Source organism: Periplaneta americana, chromosome 11 (assembly GCF_040183065.1).
Source record: "Periplaneta americana isolate PAMFEO1 chromosome 11, P.americana_PAMFEO1_priV1, whole genome shotgun sequence".
In the NCBI taxonomy this organism is placed as follows: domain Eukaryota; kingdom Metazoa; phylum Arthropoda; class Insecta; order Blattodea; family Blattidae; genus Periplaneta; species Periplaneta americana.
In genome coordinates, this window is record NC_091127.1 from 39,716,773 (window position 1) to 39,736,801 (window position 20,029).

The 20,029-nt window shown below is 35.6% G+C and overlaps 2 protein-coding genes across 8 annotated transcripts in view; one reads left to right on the forward strand and one right to left on the reverse strand.

Moving 5' to 3' along the window:
* LOC138708958 (mesoderm induction early response protein 1) overlaps window positions 1-5,505 on the reverse strand; it is a 36,560-nt gene extending 31,055 nt beyond the window's left edge. For all 5 annotated transcript variants that reach the window (XM_069839360.1, XM_069839358.1, XM_069839361.1 and 2 more), the window contains exons 1-3: window positions 5,385-5,505; window positions 5,156-5,252; window positions 4,777-4,905 (exon numbers count right to left, since the gene is read on the reverse strand). In XM_069839360.1, coding sequence (XP_069695461.1) covers window positions 4,777-4,852 — 76 coding nt within the window. In that variant the 5' untranslated portion in view covers window positions 4,853-4,905; window positions 5,156-5,252; window positions 5,385-5,505. The remainder of the gene's footprint in view (window positions 1-4,776; window positions 4,906-5,155; window positions 5,253-5,384) is intronic.
* Window positions 1-20,029, forward strand: part of TAF1B (TATA box-binding protein-associated factor RNA polymerase I subunit B) — a 57,520-nt gene that overhangs the window by 11,472 nt on the left and 26,019 nt on the right. The window contains exons 1-7 of one of the 3 annotated variants that reach the window (XM_069839356.1): window positions 5,797-6,153; window positions 8,403-8,496; window positions 9,500-9,704; window positions 10,616-10,787; window positions 11,089-11,231; window positions 15,620-15,832; window positions 19,409-19,641. In XM_069839356.1, the coding sequence (XP_069695457.1) occupies window positions 6,052-6,153; window positions 8,403-8,496; window positions 9,500-9,704; window positions 10,616-10,787; window positions 11,089-11,231; window positions 15,620-15,832; window positions 19,409-19,641 (1,162 nt within the window). In that variant the 5' untranslated portion in view covers window positions 5,797-6,051. Of the gene's footprint in view, window positions 1-5,796; window positions 6,154-8,402; window positions 8,497-9,499; window positions 9,705-10,615; window positions 10,788-11,088; window positions 11,232-15,619; window positions 15,833-19,408; window positions 19,642-20,029 lie in introns of those variants that run through there. The other 2 variants (XM_069839354.1, XM_069839355.1) reach the window with 2 other exon arrangements.

Sequence of the window (20,029 nt, forward strand, 5' to 3'; positions counted from 1 at the left end):
TCGAATATTGGCACCCCAAATCCTTTTTCATACTTCTCTCTGATATTTGCAAATGCTGCCGATTTCTTTTGCCTCGATTCCGGTAACATTGACTTCTTAAATATAACTGGAAATTTTTTAACGATATCCATAAATAAAGATAAATCTTCTCCCTTTTTCCCCAACGTCTTCCTCTGTATCACTCATAGCTCAATCACTAATCCTTTCAATCGAAATACACGTGGCGGTATTGCTTGTTGTGGCTGGCCTGAACCCGTTTGATGACTCTACTGATACGAATTCCCACGCTAAGTGAAGCAAACTCTGAGAGCAAGCTCTGGCACGTAAGAGCAAGCTCCGATAGTTTTTATTAATACGACATTTCAGAGCTTCTTCATAGAAAAAGCAAGCTCGTTTTGCTCATGAGGAAGATGAGCAAAGTAAGGTCTTCGTTTTTATTAATACCACCCGCTGTGTGATCAGTGCATTTCCAGTTTATTTGCATTGTTGTGCCAAAAGTAAAATGCATAGAAAACTTCAAAATTACAACAGTATCAGCAGGAGTTTTTTTTTTTACAGATTTGATAACTGATAGATGTACTCTTTTTTGCAAAGTGTGGGAAAAAACAGATAATAGTAAAAAATGTTCCCTAGAGCTTAAGTATTTGAATACCTCTAAACACAAAGAAAACATTAAGATTAAATCAATGGAGAGTGGTATTGTTCAAAAGGTGCTTGGTGAATTTTCCAGTAATAGTTTTTTTACAGCTTCCATTTGAAGCTTTTTTAGCGGCAAACGTCCCATTGTGGAAACTTACCATTCCATCACAGTCTACTATATACAGTCGCGAAGCTTGAGGTGATTTTTTGCAAATCTTGTGATAAAGCGCTCCAAGCGGTTAGCAACTAGAAACAATAGACTGTCCACGGTCGACTTTGGACTGTGTCGTATTTCCATCGAGTGCTAGCTCGTTGCATATTTCACATTGATGCTTGTGAAATGTTCGTTATTGGTTGTAATGAAAATGTTAATGGCTAAAATACAATAATTGGAATAATTATATTTTACTAGAGACGTAGAAAAATTAAGTTTGTTTTAATTAAATTTATTGATCACGTTTTATTTTCAATTCTGGTGGGATTATTATTGCTTAGGCCTACTTTTTTTTTTTTTCAAAGGATGTTTTTAATTATAGCTGTTAATTTTGTTGTTATTTTTGTTTGTTACTTTACTAGAGACGTAGAAAAAGTCTGTTACAATAAAATTTATTGATCACGTTTTATTTCCAATTCTGGTGTGATTATTAGGTAATTTCATAGAAGACGGGCACCTGGTTGGATGTACTAAGTAATACCAATCTTTTTACTTTAGAGTTAAATGTTAGTGATTTTTAGTGACTTTTATATGTTAGTTCTAGGTTTTTATACGAGGTGTCGCATTGATGATGTTTCAATTTGATTGGTTATAGTTGTCATTTGTTCTAGAATTTTCGTTAATTTTGAATGGGTAATGACGTTGTTAATTGTTCTTGGTTGTTTGAAGTGAGTGGTGTTATACTGTTTTGCTGGCTAAAGCTATTGGAAGTTTGTCATTTTATGATTTTCCTTCGATTTGATTGGTTATAGTTGTCATCATGTGTTCTAGAATTTTCGTTAATTTTGAATGGATAATGACGTCAGTAAGTTGTTCTTGGTTGTTTGACGTGAGTGGTGTTATATTGTGTCTGATGGGTAAACCTATTGAAAGTTTGTCATTTTATGATATTTATGAAAGATGTGTGAACATAGAACAGAGCATTAAATTTTATGTCGATTTTGGTTCAGTTCTTTCGCTGGTGAATAAAAATTGTATCGATTGTTGACGAGAAAACTGTTCCTGTGATTCCAAGGAACTGTTCACTGAATTCTCCGTACAAGTTAAGGTGTAATAAAGAGTTCAAAGAGAATTTCATTTTGTGTAAATACATGGTTTAGTTATGTGAACTTGACTGTACGACAAAGTGGTGATTTAGTTCTTTGTTGGCTGCATGCTTTAAGTTTAGATTGCCTTGAAGCCTGTGTCATAATGCAAGTGAAGTGGTTGTCTTTGAAGACGTCAATGAGGATTGACTTTTGTTTGATTAGGTGATAAATTATTGTTTTGTTTTGTGTTTTAGTGATTTGTAGGGGTAAAGTGCGGACGAAAACTGCCACAAAAGTACTACAAACTATGAAGTTCAAATGCCACCAAACACCATAAAAATCAGAGGTGAAAAATTAAACATATTTTCATTTTTTGAAAGGCTTTTTCTTCCTTAAAAATATGAATATATGTTTGATTTTCCATGTTTGATTTTGTAATGTTTGGTGACATTTGAACTTCATAGTTGGCAGAACGTTTTGGTAGTTTTCGTCAGCCATGTTGGATTTTGCCCGTCTTCTAGGAAATTACCGATTATTATTGCTTAACCTCATCCCACTTTTTTAACTACGTAAGCCTACACTACAAGTACCGGTACACGTAAGTTACTCCATTAATTCATATTTCCATTATTATTGTTGTAAAGGGAAATGCAAATTAATATTTATTGGTTTCATAGTTAATTATCGCTATATTCTTGAATGAGTGAAGCGATTATAGTAAATTTCAGTTCGTTTTGCACAAACAAAAATAATATTCACCTATTTCTTGCAGGTATCTTCGAGTTTATGGTGGAATTTAATATACTTCATTAAAATAATAAATTAACTTTATGCATTTAATATTTCAATAATGGAAGGAAGGTGTTAATATTTCCAAAAGAACACAACGAATGTGTAACATATTTTGTCGTCTACTAGGAGAGAGATCTGCGATGAGGTGATAGTAGCGATCCTAGTGGTGGGCAACTACCCATGTTTGCATTTTTACTACATATTGAGCTTCGTGACTGTATATAGTAGACAGTGATTCCATCCTGCAACAATTTACTGAGCAGTATAGTAATTACACAGTGCAAAGTGCCACATGAATCGATGTTCGTAAAAATTATGTGAAACAGTATTACTATTCTACTATTGACAATATTCGATATCAAATTGAAAATAATTTTATTTGAATTTCTATTAATGAAACACACGACTGTAAGTGTGATGATTTATAACAAATATCATGGTCGGATCCCTTGATAAAAATGAACCAACTATCCCATACCTTCTTTCAGTGAGCAATTTCAAGCCACAAATAGCTCGATTTCAGTGAAATAGTATGCCTAAACGAAAAAGTTTAGTGTTACTTCAAAATTTCCAGGATATGGACAAATATGTGAAATGCACACATTTTAGCAGGCAAACGTGCAAAGCTGCCAGGTTAAAAAAAATAAAAGAATTAGTAATTTAAACTGCAATAAAAAGGAAGATAAGAGCTTGCAGAACTAAAAATGTGAGCATGTGGTGTTTGCTCATACTTACTTACTTACAAATGGCTTTTAAGGAACCCGAAGGTTCATTGCCGCCCTCACATAAGCCCACCACCGCTCCCTATCCTGTGCAAGATTAATCCAGTCCCTATCATCATATCCCACCTCCCTCAAATCCATTTTAATATTATCCTCCCATCTACGTCTCGGCCTCCCCAAAGGTCTTTTTCCCTCCGGTCTCCCAACTAACACTCTATATGCATTCCTGGATCCGCCCATACGTGCTACATGCCCTGCCCATCGCAAACGTCTGGATTTAATGTTCCTAATTATGCCAGGTGAAGAATACAATGCGTGCAGTTCTGCGTTGTGTAACTTTCTCCATTCTCCTGTAACTTCATCCCTCTTAGCCCCAAATATTTTCCTAAGCACCTTATTCTCAAACACCTTTAACCTATGTTCCTCTCTCAGAGTGAGAGTCCAAGTTTCACAACCATACAGAACAACCGGTAATATAACTGTTTTCATAGTTTTCTTAAATTTGTAATATGACAACATCCTTGAATTTATAAAAATAAAATATTTTATAGTCTAATTATTATGAACATATGAATACTATGTGCATATTTTGGAACTTTTTCAAGCATAAATGCATACATACCCATTTCCATACAAATCCTGTCCCTACTGATCACAGAGAACAAGCAAGTTTTCGTAAGATCCAGGATCAGAGACGGATTACATTAGGTTAGTTTCGGCTTTTGGTATGCTTGAAAGAAAGGGCACATTGTTAGCCAAATGTGAGTCTATGTACGCAAGACATACCACAAGCTTAAACTAACCTAACCTGTCACTGATTTGACCTTACGAAAACTTGCTTTTTTCTCTCTAATCAGTAAGGAAACTCATAGAAATGAGATGCATGTGCCACCTACCCCTTCCGCCTTGGTGGAGCAATCCCATTTGCCCCTACTTTCACAGCAACTTTCCACCCCTATTTCGGTGCGAAATTGGTGTGTGCACTCAATTTTTATTTTGTTTACGATACATGTGACTCGATTAGAAGTACGTAAATACATCCGTACCTTAACGTGGTAACGCAATTGTAAAGGAATACCTTAAAATGGGTTGTAGAAGCTTATTAATTATAGGTTATATTTTCATCTTATAAATCGATTGCAATTTTTATCTTATCGAAAGTAAAATTATCTAAAAGTAAGCTACTTCATAAAAAATATTAATCATTATATTATTCCTAATACAGTACTCAATGTATTCGAAAATGATATAAATACAAGTACCGTAGCATAACTTCAGTGTCATGAAATCGGATTATGGTCCACTGGAGGACATGCATCTTAAATATACAAAACATTAAATTGAAATGCACATTATGAATACAAATTAAGTAAATATTCACCAGCTGGAGGTGCCGGCACAAAACACTGTGGAGATATGAGTTTATCTAGCTTCTTCAAATGTTGAAATTCAGTCATCTGGTCGATAATATCAGGAGCTCCAGTAAATGAAAATGACGTCTTAGAAACATCTAGAACAAACAAAAAATAAATTAACATTATAAAGATGTTGTAGGAAGACATTTTAGCACATTAATAAATAACGTAACGAATACATATTTTGCACCGAAGTTAGGTTAGAATCAGATTTCCTCGACTCCATGAAACATTAATATTATAAGCTTACTCCATGATACGTTTCTCAGAAAGTTATTTTACCAATACATATTCTTATAAAATGAAATATTATACTTTCTAAATAATAAAATATTGATGAATTACCTTAAATATACTTTAATTTCACATTTAGACAACTCCTACTCCCAGCAGTCTGTTTAATCACTCACTACACCGCCTTCCTAATTTTGTTCGGGTCAAACTGTAAGAACAAATCGAAAAGTTGCACAACAGTATAGTAAATAGTCCTAGCAAATCTAAGCGTATGAGCTAAATAATATCAATTCCCTTATTTTAAAATAATAGGCAACAGAAATAACATTTATACACAAACATTTTAAACATAATTTTCGCATAGTATTTGTTTCAATGTATATCAACAAGTCCTCAAGCATAGACAAAACAAGGCAGGATGTTCGAGTGCATTACTATTGGATGTTAGCAAAGTAGCAAAGAGCGCAGTCTAGTATATACGTCACGAAGCTCAATACGTAGTAAATATGCATCCATAGATAGTTGCTAACCACTAAGATCGCTACTATCGCCTCATTACAGACAATGCGAAATAGTACCTGCACAGTCTATTGTTCCTAGTACCCTCATAAACTCAAGCTTCGTAACTGTATATACTAGACGTAATAGACTGTGACCCTCTGTTATTTGTCTATGCTGTGACCACAATCACGAAGCTTGAGTTTATGAGGGTACTATAGCACAGAGTAGTATCACAGTTGGCTTCCTTGATACACCTTACCAAAGATTATTTCATATAATAACCACCGAGCTCATTGTAATAAACAGTCGTGACGCTGCTTTTGTACTCGCTATGTGTGTTGTCTGTGTGGACTTGTGTTTATTAATGGTAAACATTAGCACGTGTGTGACTTGTGACAAGAATTGTAAGCAGCAGGCGACCAGTATGATATAGTTTTGAAAATTATATCTTAAATACGACATTTTGAAAAAGTATTTATGAAGTTATAAGATCTCCGCAAGCTAAAATGGAACAAGGTTGTTCTACTGTTTGTGTTATTTGTGGTGGTTCAGATTATATTAAGGAACATGGATTTTACTACTGTTCAGAATGTCAGACACAGTCACAGGTAATGTATGCTTTCACACTTTGATAGCGTACCACCAGCGGACTTGAATTGTTTATTAATTATTAGGGAATTTTTACAACTTGCTACCTTCCGTCGTAATGTGTTTCACAATAGCCAGTTGTACTTCATAAGCTGCAAATTCTGAAGACTTCTAGACCTACCTCTAAATTTTCGATAGCAAGAAGGCGGTAACTTTGTTAAATTCTGAGCATTCACACATATTACGTATGGATTCCCTTACATATTGCCGAAAGACATGCTGATAATAAACTATGTTACAAAGGAAATACTCATAACTTGTTTTTGTAGCCTGTCTTAAACTTGTTTTGAAATTAATCCTTTTTGTAGCCTGTCTTAATGATTACTAGTGATATATTTCTTATGTAGGTATTTTCCTAGTACCCGGTACTCGTTACATAGACCACTCTTACACTAAACCTGGACTAATTTAAGCTTAGTAATCAAATAAATGATTCTACTTACTCTTTTTTATATGCTCACCTGTATGTAATTTCTATTTCATGCATATTTCATTGTTATTTTCCATCCGAAGATCATTAAGAACGATGAATATTACTTAATATCTCCTATCTTTCTTCAAATAGTGTTTATATGCCATGTTAAATTTAATTTGTTTTCATAAGTGAACAATGATGCACATTGGGAGCAACATATAAGAAATTATTTTCCTACACAATCCACGCTATATTCACGTTGTTTTGAAAGGTGGTTTGCTTATTGTTTATTACACGCACATTTGTATGTAATTTCTGTTCCATACTTTTTTTTCTATCCCACGATCATTAAGAATGGTGAATATTATTCATGCTTGTTTCCTGTATTTCTTAAAATAATGTTACGTGGCACGTTAGTTTTTATTTGTCGTTATTTACGTAAAAATGATACGCCAAAAATAATAATAATTTCGTACACACTCCACATCCTGTATATTCACATTCGTTTTTCAGTGATTTATTAAAGAATGTACCTGTACCTTCAACTCAAATGTGATGGACCGGTTAATTATTATAAATTAATTGCATGAAGGTTTGGGGGCCAAGTCCCCAAGAGGGGCTTTAGGGGGCGGAGCCCCCTAAAGCAAAAAATATAAGTCGTACCTTCAACCCAAAGGTGATGGACCGGTTAATTACTATAAATTAATTGCACAAAGGTTTGGGGACTAAGTCCCCAACAGGGATTTTAGGGGGCGGATCCCCCTAAAACAAGAAAGCACACATTATAAAATGTAACTCGTACCTTCAACCCAAAGCTGGTGGACCGGTTAATTACTATAAATTAATTGCACGAAGGTTTGGGGGCCAAGTCCCCAACAGGGGTTGCCCCCTAAAGCAAGAAAGAACACATCATAAAATATAACTCGTACCTTCAACCCAAAGGTGATGGACCGGTTTATTAGGCTGCTATAAATTAATTGTATGAAGGTTTGGGGACTAAGTCCCCAACAGGGGTTTTTAGGGGGCGGAGCCCCCTAAAACAAGAAAGAACACATTATAAAATGTAACTCCTACCTTCAACTCAAATGTGATGGACCGGTTAATTACTATAAATTAATTGCATGAAGGTTTGTGGGCCAAGTCCCCAAAAGGGGTCGCCCTAAAGCAAGAAAGAACACATCATAAAATATAAGTCGGGGTGTCGGGCACTGAAAAGTACCTTTTGGAAAGCATGGTGATGCGCATTTGACAAACGCAGTGTACGTACTTGCTAATAATCCCTTTTTATTTGTCGTTATTCACGTAAAAATGATGCGCCAAAAAATAATAATAATTTCGTACTCACTCCATTTCCTATATTCACATTTCTTTTTCAGTGATTTATTAAAGAATGTACCGGTATTTAAAAGACTAAATTAGAAACATGTTACATAAATCACCCTTGTGCCAAAAGAGAATGCTCCCTGGACCAAATTGTCGTATTTTGCAGTGGTAGTCAGTACTCGCTGAAATGGGTAATAATATAATAATATAATTATGTTGTACGTAGCAAGATCGATTATTCAATTGATAGGATATTTTATGAGGTTGCCACGACTGAGATATCTATTGTCAATTGCTTTTATTTGTCAGAAGGCCTTGACTGACGGGTATATAAGGACTGGCGCTCTCAGGCCTGGAGGTCGGGGTTTGGGATGGCTCACAAGCAACAAGTTATACTAAATATGTTTAACATAAAAACGACCTATGTAACGAGTACCGGGTACTAGGAAATTACCCTTATGTATTTTTCAGGAGCTTATTGAAGAAGTGCATGAAATTGGCCCTCAGGATCATGTACCAAGTAATGCAAGAGCTCTGAAGAAACCCCCTGTACTTAAACATACAGGTAAGTTTTTAGTTGTATAATTTTTTGGAAAAAACTTCACAATGTCTATTGCATGATTATGATCATTCATCAGTAATGCAGTTAAGTAGTAACAAAAAAAAAAGAAAAAAAAAAAGTATAGAATTTAATGTTACATGAGACCCCCATTTACCTACATAGGCCTATAGATACGACTGTTACATAATCTCTTTACTGTTGTAGGCGTAATATGGAGGCCAGCCATTTGTTCTTTTTTTTTTATTTTCATGTAATTTCTGTATCACATTTGTAACGATGAAACAGTTAGTTCTGGTGATTTCGGAAGTGAAAATACGACATTACACTACCTTATGGCCATGATTTTTTTTGTGGAGATACAGTTGATCGTATATGCAAGACATGATAAAAGCCTAAACTAATCAAATCTAACCTGTTTGATTCGTATAAAGGTGTATAAGCGGAGTACAAAGGGAACTACCTGAGCGCTAGTTCGGCCCTTGTAACTTAATACATACAGTAACTATGACAGTAGCAATTAGGCCTAACTTATTACTTTATTTTTCATTTTCATTTCATTTATTTTGTTCTGAATGGCCCCAGGGTTCACCCAGCCTCCTATCAAATTGAGTACTGGGTTTTTCCCGGGGGTAAAAAGGTGGCTGGAGTGTGGTACCGACACCACCTTATTCTAGTGCTGAGGTCAAGAAAGCATGGAGCTCTACCTCCATGCCCCAAACGCTTTTATTGCATGTATAGGAGGTACCTTTACCTTTATAAACCTTACATCAGTATTGAAGCTTTAAGATGTGGAGAGGCTCAAGATCAACCAATGGATATTAGAAGTTTCCCATGTGGGCTATATATACCGAATTAGAAGTCTTAAAATGTTACGGTGTTTTCATTAATATAAAATGTAATATCTTTATCTTTATATAATGAAACAGTTTAAAAAACTATGTTATTATATTTAAGATAAAGTAATTAGCCTACAGTTCATATTTAAAAGTGTTCCTTTTATTTTCAGAGATTCCCAACTCATTTACATCATGGGAATACTACAGTTTTATACTGAAAGGATTAGTGAATGAGTTAATAAATTTAGGAGCAAATCCAAAAATCAATGTTGTAGTGCTTCAGTTATGGACCAGATACCTTAGGAAGCTTGAAGTTGCTTTTACATCAGTAACAACATCAAAATCACCAAAAATAGGCATTAACTTCAATCCAAGGTAAGCTGTTAGAACTTCTATGAATATATTACGAATTCATATCTTTGTTTTCTTTAAAGAATGTGTTGAAACAAGGTTTGAGGAAACTTTGTTTCTGAACCACTAAAAGAAACAAGAGAATCTTGTCGAAAATTCGGGATTCGTTTAGTATAGGACATCTCTTAATTTTCGCAAAGTTTAACAAATAATGACGTCACAACATGGTGGCAGACATGGTATATCCATCAGGCGTATCAGCATATTCCGAATCTCACCTGTCCGGTGGCATCAATGACGTCACGTTGCAGCGAAATAAGGAACAAAACTGCTGGAAGGATCGATGTCTGTCATGGCGACTGTACAAGTTGTTGTCTGTGCTAAGCTTGCGAAATTTTCGTACTCCCATCTCGTTCAAAGAAAAGATAGCATAAACAATTTATTTCTTGAACTGGTAGTAATAACGGGTCCATTGACATGTTCGCTCATAAGCCATTAACATATTGTTTTTACGTTGTGCTCATTACAAACAATACAGCAGAACTAAAGCAGAACACACCGCCATGACACAACAGTGCACGATGTTATTCATCTGTTAATTCCCGCCCTATACAAGAACCAATCAGATTCACTGATGGTGGCTGATGGAGACTGCCACCACCTCTGCAAGTTGATGGCACTGGTGAGATTCGGAATACGCTGTATGTAAATAATAATAATAATAATAATAATAATAATAATAATGACGATGATGATGGTAATAATCTAAATAGAAGTGCAAAGCATTACCATAAAAGAATATATTCTTTGGTTTTTTAGGCCCATCCAGTTCCATCTTCTTTCTTCCCTGTAAAAAATAGTTTGAAAATAATCGTAATTAGTCATTGCATACTCCTGCTGCTGTTTGTATAGATTTTTTTTTTGTACTTTTTCAGGGATGTGAAACTGGTGTATGGCCAAGAGAGGAGTGTGAGGCAATGTAAAAGAAAAAAAAGAAGAAAAAGAAGATCATCGCAGGGGGATGTTTCAGTATCGAGCTGTTCATCAGATGGATATTCGGATAATGATTTGTTATCAATGAAGCGTAGAAGATTGAATGTTTCTAAGGTATCATTTTTCATAAAATACTGGTATAGAGATCTTCAGTTTAGTAATTTTTATTCATATACCCGTTTTAATTATTTTTTCTCCCTGGAAAACAGTGTCAGACCATACTGCATGTAAAAAAACAGTAACTTTTGCAGTCTTTTCAGTGGGACATTTAGGAACATTCCCATTGTAAATATGTAGAAGTATATATAGAATGGGTAATCTTAGTTTTTTTTATAAGACTCATAACATTGTGAGTCACTCCATATTACTTATTTATGAATAAATACATAATTATGACTTGTTATTTCTTTTACAGAACAAGTTGGTTCGATCTGATTATGAGAAGCAGCAGTCAGATGAGTCAGCGAGTGAATATTTTAATGAAACAATTTTGAACCTTGACACATCAGGACTAAGTAAAGCCTCTTCAGCCTCAGAGTCGTCAGTCAAGTCAGAAAGGCAATAATTTACATTACATAGTTTATAAGAGTGTTAGTTGTTGTAGCATAATTTTTGACATGAAAAATCTATGCTCGACCTACAAGAAAAGAAAAATTATAATCTTTTGACATGAAAGATTTTTCTCTAAACTCTGACTTCACTCGTAGTACTAAGGGAACGAAAAGTGTAAGATATACTTATTGTCTCATGGATTTTCACACTGTCCATGTTGCTTCATTCTCTATTTAATGTGCCTCTAGGTTTTCCACTTGGTGCCTTGCGAGGACGAGTACTTGTGTACCTTTCAGCTTACACTTCCTCCTATTTCCTTCATTGATACATTAATTCCAACGGTTGGTCTCACTCCATTATCTAATTATTGAATAGGGTGTGATCATTGAAGCTGTTGTTCCTAGTGCAAGGGCACAGATCCTTTATCTAGCAAGAATAGTAATGCTCCCACCTCCTCTCACCATACCACTCTCTCTGCCCAGGTCTTCAACACCTTCAGTGACCTTGCTCTGATACTGTTCAGCCATGTTGTGGATCATGCTTTGTGATAGTTACCCTCCTAACGTGATGTGTACTAGATTACGTCCATTTTCGGCTTTTTCTTATTTAAAATTCTGTAAATTTAAGTGATGAAGCCAAGGTGTAAAAATCTTCTTATCTTGTATCTTTTTATACAACAGATGTTCTTGGATTTTTTATCAAAATTTTTTGTGATACAGACTCCACAAGAAGATGATGATCACTTATTTTCACCCCCCCCCCCCCCCAAACAGAATATAGGCATAACTATATAACTTGTCTCAGAGCACCCTGTTTGCCGATTTAGATCCCTGTACTTCTCTCTCTCTCTTCACCACTTTGTGTCCCTTCAGCCTGGCTTGCTTGGATTTGGACACATTACCTGGTTGGGTTTTTTCCGAGTTTTTCCATAACTGTAATGGAAATGTCAGATAATCTCATGTTGAATCCTCGGAATCATCCCAACATAATATATCATTTCATTATCACTATTATTAGTGCATTTGATACAGCAATTGGTCCTGACAATAATTTTTAGGACTAAGAGAAATAAGAATCTAAGACTATTCGTCTTGGAAAAATTCTACTGCGACAATTCATCCCAAACTATTTGTCACAATACATTTTGGTACCGCTACAAGATTTGTACCATGACAAATCATTTCAAAGTATTTGTCCCAACATGTTTTAGTCCCACGTTTGTGCCAAATAAGTCATAAATACTGCCACTTACTGTCGGCATTGAAAGAGAGGAGCCACCGTCTGCCGTCCTTATTTTTTATTTTATTGGGTTATTTTATGACTCTGTATCAACATCTAGGTTATTTAGCGTCTGAATGAAATGAAGGTGATAATGCCGGTGAAATGAGTCTGGGGTCCAGCACCGAAAGTTACCCAGCATTTGCTCGTATTGAGTTGAGGGAAAACCCCGGAAAAAACCTCAACCAGGTAACTTGCCCTGACTGGGATTCGAACCTGGGCCACCTGGTTTCGCGACCAGACGAGCTGACCGTTACTCCACAGGTGTGGACATTGCCGTCCTTATCAATTTGGAAACGGTCTGATATAACTTCCAAATCATCCAGGGATTTAGGATTGGGAAGTAAATTTCCATTACGAACCCTTTGCACCAAATGATTTATGGTCGATTTTTTTTTTTTTTTGAAGTTTTAAGTACGTCTCACTTGATATCGCACTGACATTACTATTCACTATTGAAGATGTTACTTCATTGGATGACTGCACTGACTCTTTCATCTCTGCTAAAACTTTGATTGCTTTGCACTTTCCCCAATCAGGAGCATGCTTATGATCATTTTCTTTTAGAACTTGATGTGACCCTACTTCTGAATGAACTCTAGCAGAACATTCTCCTCTTCTTTCACATCTCCATTCTGTTTTCTCGCTTCCTTCCCTATGCTTGGTGTACAAAAATCCCTTCCAAATTAATTTGGTTTGATTTTCTGAGATATGGTGAGATGTGGACATTCTATGATGTTTAACCAGTCTGTATAACGAATTTTGATCTTGTTTTAAATTTTCACCTGTTAAGCAACTGCTAAGGATTATCGCTAGACAGTTGCTTAATTATTGAAATTTCTTAATTGTTGAATTTCGCAGTGGCACAATATAATATATCGTGGTACGTCGTAGATTTGGGACGAAATATTCTTGGAACAATATGTCGTGGGACGAATTATTATTCTTGGGATGAATTGTCGCGGTACAAATTATATTCTTGGGACGAATTGTTGTGATACGTATTTCCTGGTACGATTTGTCAGGCTTCCAATGTTAAAGCTGTTCCAAGGAAAGAACCAGCTTCTGGCAGTTCTGTAATGTCTATTTTTGAATTCCCTTCATATGCAGCCCATTTGGAACAGCCAATAGAAACTCAATTCGTCACTTGGTTTTTTTTGGTACCACAAGACAAGTGAAGACATTGCCACATAGATCCTTAGCTCATTTGTTATCGTTACTGTGCTTAACAGTAATGCCTCCCTACTGTTTGTCAATTTATTTATTTTATTTATTTATTTATTTATTTATTCTGGTGTAGTTAAGGCCATCAGGCCTTCTCTTCCACAACACCAGGAATACAAATACAATAACAGAAATAAAAAGAAAAAAAAAAAAACACTATAAACGAAGTAAAGTCACACAAAAATATACACGGGTTGCAGTCACACAAACTTTAAATGAGTGATTAAGTATAATTAATTGTATCCTAATTAACTAATATAAACAAGAAACTTGCGATTTTAATCTGGAGTAAAAAAAAAAACACAAATCGACACTTCTAGCAATGGGAGAAGGGAGGGAAATGCTGCTAGGTGCAACACCGTGCTCTTGCCCTTTACCTTCCACATGTGTCTCTAGAGGCATCAGAAGTAGCTTCTTTGGCTGCAACAGCTGGTAACTTCGCTTTTTTATATTAGTAGCAAATTTTCACAACATTAATTATTTCAATGTCGTAAGGTTGCTACAAACACATAATGTGACTAGAATCCTCAGTTTTACTTTCCCCCTGGAGGAAATAGTGGTGAGGACTTTTTGTCTGGGTTTAAACTCCCAAAATTTGGGACCAGAGACAAGCACAGTAACCATGACCACTTATTAAAATATAGAATATTGTTTGACTTGGAACACTGTAATATCATTTAAAATTATGTTGTTGTTTGTTGTTTTCTAATGCCAGGCGTTTGATAGGAAAGTCATTTGACCTCTTCTTGCACTGCAATATTTTTCAAAGATATTATCATGGCCAGCCACTGAAGCACAGATTTTGAGGTGTTCCAAATCCATTTCTTGGTTTGAGTTGCACAATGGGTAGTTTATTGTCAAACGCCTGGCATTAGAAAACAACAACAACATATTACAATTTTCTATGCACGTGTTTGGCCAAACAATCATGGCCTGTTGCCAATCTAAATGCAGCTACAGACGATTTTCGTGGTAAATCGGGAATTAACTGTGGATTATGATGCAGAGAGTTCCATTTTTTCCCTTGAGCTTGTGTTATCAAATTTTGTTTGTTGAAGTCTAAGTATGTAGATTTAATAAATCTTTTCACAGAGTAATACTTAGATTTAGTAACAGGTCTGTAAGTAGCAGTGCTGCCCTTCTTTGCTAAAGCTAAAATTGTTAAACCATTGAAAATGTATCATATATTCTTTCAAGACGTACATTGGCAAATTGCAAAGTGTGATCCCAAAAGTCATTCAGTCCATTGGGCCATTTTTATCATTTTTACATATGAAGGGGTAAGAATGATATAAACCTGAGCCACAAAGACAAAAACTTTATGGGAGAGCATATTGAAAGTTTAAAGTCCAGTGCTATTAGATGCGATATCGTACTTTCTTCAGCATATATTTCTGTTATTTGTTGAATAAATTTTATAATACTTTACTAGTACCTTCCCCATATGTGTAAGAAATGAACTCGCACAAAAAACTATTTTTGTTAAAAGTGTGGCTTTGGACTCAATAATTCTCACCCCTTCATATATATGACTTTGTTTGAGACCTCTATAATTATATTTTAAGCTTCTTTCTTCCAAAATAAGCCAAACCTTGTCTAAAAGTTTGTGTTATTGTACATGTCACTCGAAAATTCGCTCAGTCCATAGCCCAGTGGATTAAAAATCCTTTCATAAAAATGGACTTAACGTGTTTTGGAATCACACTCTTCAATTTATATTCATAAATGTATGAATTAAGTTCAGTTAATGTTATTCCAGAAGTACTTACTTGACTTACAGGCTTTTTAAATTAATAATTTACACGAAGCTTGTTTTCTTTGGAGAATGTTTTTGTACATAATTACAATTTTTAATATATTATACAGTTTTATAATTTTACTTTTGTTGACAGGATAAGGTATTCTTCAGCAGCCCGTAATTTGCGGAAGACACTGCGTGAGAGGACTTACTCTACCAGCAAATCAAATATTGGAAATTTCAGCGTTGCCAGAACTTTTTTGAGCACCACAAAACCAGAAATTTTGTGTCGTTTGAAGTTATTGGCAATTATCTACTTAGCTCTCCTGTTGACCGAAGATAAAATACAACTAAGTGATATGATGAGGTATGAGATATTTTATGAAAGGGAATGAATGAGGAGGATAAGAAAATCGGAAAGTGTCACTATGCATTATCTATGCCGTGCTGATGGCGTGTCTAAATGAGAAAAGAGACAGTGATTTTACAAACAGTGCTATCTTTAAAACTGATCCACAGATAAACATCACAATCACAATAGACTGGAAAAACTATTTGTTGAATTTCCATTTATTGTCAGTATCATATTTCATTTCTACTCCAGTAGACCTTGGGTTCACGTCTTTTGAATTCACTCCACCAAGGGAAGGAGAACATTAAATCCAGACGTTTGCTATGGGCTGGGCATGTAGCACGTATGGGCGAATCCAGGAATGCATATAGAGTGTTAGTTGGGAGACCAGAGGGAAAAAGACCTTTGGGGAGGCCGAGACATAGATGGGAGGATAATATTAAAATGGATTTAAGGGAGGTGGGATATGATGATAGGGACTGGATTAATCTTGCACAGGATAGGGACTGATGGCGGGCTTATGTGAGGGCGGCAATGAACCTTCGGGTTCCTTGAAAGCCATTTGTAAGTAAGTAAGTAAGGGGAGGAGATTAGACTATAGGCCTATGATGTACAGACTTACGAAATGTACACCTGATAAAGGATTATGATGTCTCAGTTTACACCATATTAATTTTGTGTAGTTTAATTGTCGTGTTTTGTACTAAATCATAAGCCATACCCATTTTCTAAAACAATGTGAAGCGATTTTGAGAGGAGAAATGGTTGAATGATGGCTGGAAAAATGAGAGTATACTAAAAGAATAGATGATACACAGAGTCATGCAAATTTTTCTTCATAGCTACCCTGTACTCTGTGCATCTTAGCTTTACTAATTGCTCTTTTCTGAAATTTATTCACTACGTGTCAAATCTGTTACCACACATGATTATACATAAACACTCTTTGTCCAGTAGAGTAGGGAAGACTGTTGTACCTCTAGCATAGTGTACCTTTGAACATTTTTTGTTTTATAATTTTTGCTGCTACCTAGAGGACTCAAATTGAAGTAGATTGTAGAGAAAGCCGCTAAGTAGCTCTGGTCATGGTTTCAGTTTGATTTACTGCGAAGTGTGAGTTCTGTAGACAAAAGAAGTTTTTTAGTACCAAAAGTAAATATTTCGTTCATTGATATATGTTTTTCTAACACAAAACCAGATTGTATTTGTTAATATCTTTCAAGTACGGTGTGTTCCCTATCATCTGGTGAGTAATAACATGTTTTAATTTCCGTGATTTATTCGAATCTCTAGTTTTGGGAGCCATATTTGTTTAGAAGTGCACCCTCTTGTACCTTTGAACACAAAACATGTTGTACCATGGAACATGTCACTAAGTAAGTCTGGAGTTAAGAGGTCCCAAATTGATATGGACACCTTGAAGAAAGTTGTTGAAGCAGTTATTGCTCCTCCAGGAAATAAAATCTCAATCAGAGAGGCCTGCTCTGGTTTATGATTGCAAATACATTTTAAATATAATTGTCAGTTTTTACAGCTTATATTCCCACCTATATTCCATGTGTTCAAAATTTAAAAAAAAGTATGTTCCAAGGTACACGAACCTGTTGTACCTTTGAACACATTACATATCCCTTCATTTTATTTTTTCCATCCTTAATAGATCTGTAAAACAGGAAAATACAAGTTGCAAAGGAATCTTCAGTAATTATATCAAGCATTTTTTATTTAAAAAATTTCATTTTCCAAATTAAAAAGTGTTTAAAGATATAACAGTCTCCCCTACTTAACTGAGCTATTTTACACCTAGTGATTAAACATGGACACATCACAAGAAACATAAAGTTGCACGTGTTTTTGACGTGAATAATCTATTCTTTCGGTCCAAAGTATGTGTCGTAGAGAGTTGAAGTTTGCATCAGTGTCAAAGTAAGTTATTTAGTTTCTGCACAATACAAGCAATCCTTACTTACAAATGACTTTTAAGGAACCCAAAGGTTCATTGCCGCCCTCACATAAGCCCGCCATCACTCTCTCCTGAGCAAGATTAATCCACTCTCTATCATCATATCCCACCTCCCTCAAATCCATTTTAATGTTATCCTCCCATCCACGTCTCGGCCTTCCCAAAGGTCTTTTTCCCTCCGGTCTCCCAACTGACCCTCTATATGCATTTCTGCATTCGTCCATATGTGCTACATGCCCTGCCCATCTTAACAATTACTTACTTACTTACAAATGGCTTTTAAGGAACCCGAAGGTTCATTGCTGCCCTCACATAAGCCCGCCATCGGTCCTTATCCTGTGCAAGATTAATCCATTCTCTATCATCATATCCCACATCCCTCAAATCCATTTTAATATTATCCTCCCATCTACGTCTCGGCCTCCCCAAAGGTCTTTTTCCCTCCAGTCTCCCAACTAACGCTCCATATGCATTTCTGGATTTGCCCATACGTGCTACATGCCCTGCCCATCTCAAACGTCTGGATTTAATGTTCCTAATTATGTCAGGTGAAGAATACAATGCGTGCAATTCTGCGTTGTGTAACTTTCTCCATTCTCCTGTAACTTCATCCCTCTTAGCCCCAAATATTTTCCTAAGCACCTTATTCTCAAACACCCTTAACCTTTGTTCCTCTCTCAGAGTGAGAGTCCAAGTTTGACAACCATACAGAACAACCGGTAATATAACTGTTTCATAAATTCTAACTTTCAGATTTTTTGACAGCAGACTAGATGATAAAAGCTTCTCAACCGAATAATAACACGCATTTCCCATATTTATTCTGCGTTTAATTTCCTCCCGAGTGTCATTTATATTTGTTACTGTTGCTCCAAGATATTTGAATTTTTCCACCCCTTCGAAGGATAAATCTCCAATTTTTATATTTCCATTTCGTACAATATTCTGGTCACGAGACATGATCATATACTTTGTCTTTTCGGGATTTACTTCCAAACCGATCGCTTTACTTGCTTCAAGTAAAATTTCCGTGTTTTCCCTAATCGTTTGTGGATTTTCTCCTAACATATTCACGTCATCCGCATAGACAAGAAGCTGATGTAACCCGTTCAATTCCAAACCCTGCCTGTTATCCTGAACTTTCCTAATGGCATATTCTAAAGCGAAGTTAAAAAGTAAAGGTGATAGTGCATCTCCCTGCTTTAGCCCGCAGTGAATTGGAAAAGCATCAGATAGAAACTGACCTATACGGACTCTGCTGTATGTTTCACTGAGACACATTTTAATTAATCGAACTAGTTTCTTGGGAATACCAAATTCAATAAGAATATCATATAATACTTCCCTCTTAACCGAGTCATATGCCTTTTTGAAATCTATGAATAACTGATGTACTGTACCCTTATACTCCCATTTTTTCTCCATTATCTGTCGAATACAAAAAATCTGATCAATAGTCGATTTATTACGCCTAAAACCGCACTGATGATCCCCAATAATTTCATCTACGTACGGAGCTAATCTTCTCAAAATAATATTGGACAAAATTTTGCCCATCTTAACAATACAAGCAATAAAAGCTTCAATACTGTTACAACTCTGTTCTTAATATCAAATTTATGTTGCAGATGGCTGGATGAGGGAGAATTGTCTTACCACGAAGTTACGCATTTTTTCCCAGAAGAAATACGATTGAAGGGGCATGATATGACGGTGTTTGGCCGATATACCGTACAGCCCTCTTATGTGGGAGTGATGATTGCAGCAAAAGAAATGGCTGAATATTTAGATATCAATTACCTTCCAGCACCCGATCTGTTATCCCTTGCAAGAAAATATGTCAATGAACTGAATTTACCAGGTATGCTGCCTCGTTTATCTCATTCTGGTCAGATACTGTTAGATTTATGATGGATGATGTGAATTCGGAGCAGACTTTTTCTGAGTAATGTAATTTCCTCGCAGATCATTGACTTGTGCAAGCACAGATTTTCACAGATGCAGCAAAGTTGTCATGATTTGTCAATTGGCTTTCCTCTTCTAGTACTTTAGTCACAGTTAGGTCTGGCCAAGCATCTATTAAACAAAGCCTATCCAGAAAACTGTCAAATAATCCCATCATTTCTTCATTGCCACATCATCTGTTTATCTTTTATTGCCATATCATAACCTTACTGTCTCTAAAAGCTAGTAGTATAAAGAATGATAAATAACTATAGTGATTTAATGTGGCATAAAGTACAGTGAAA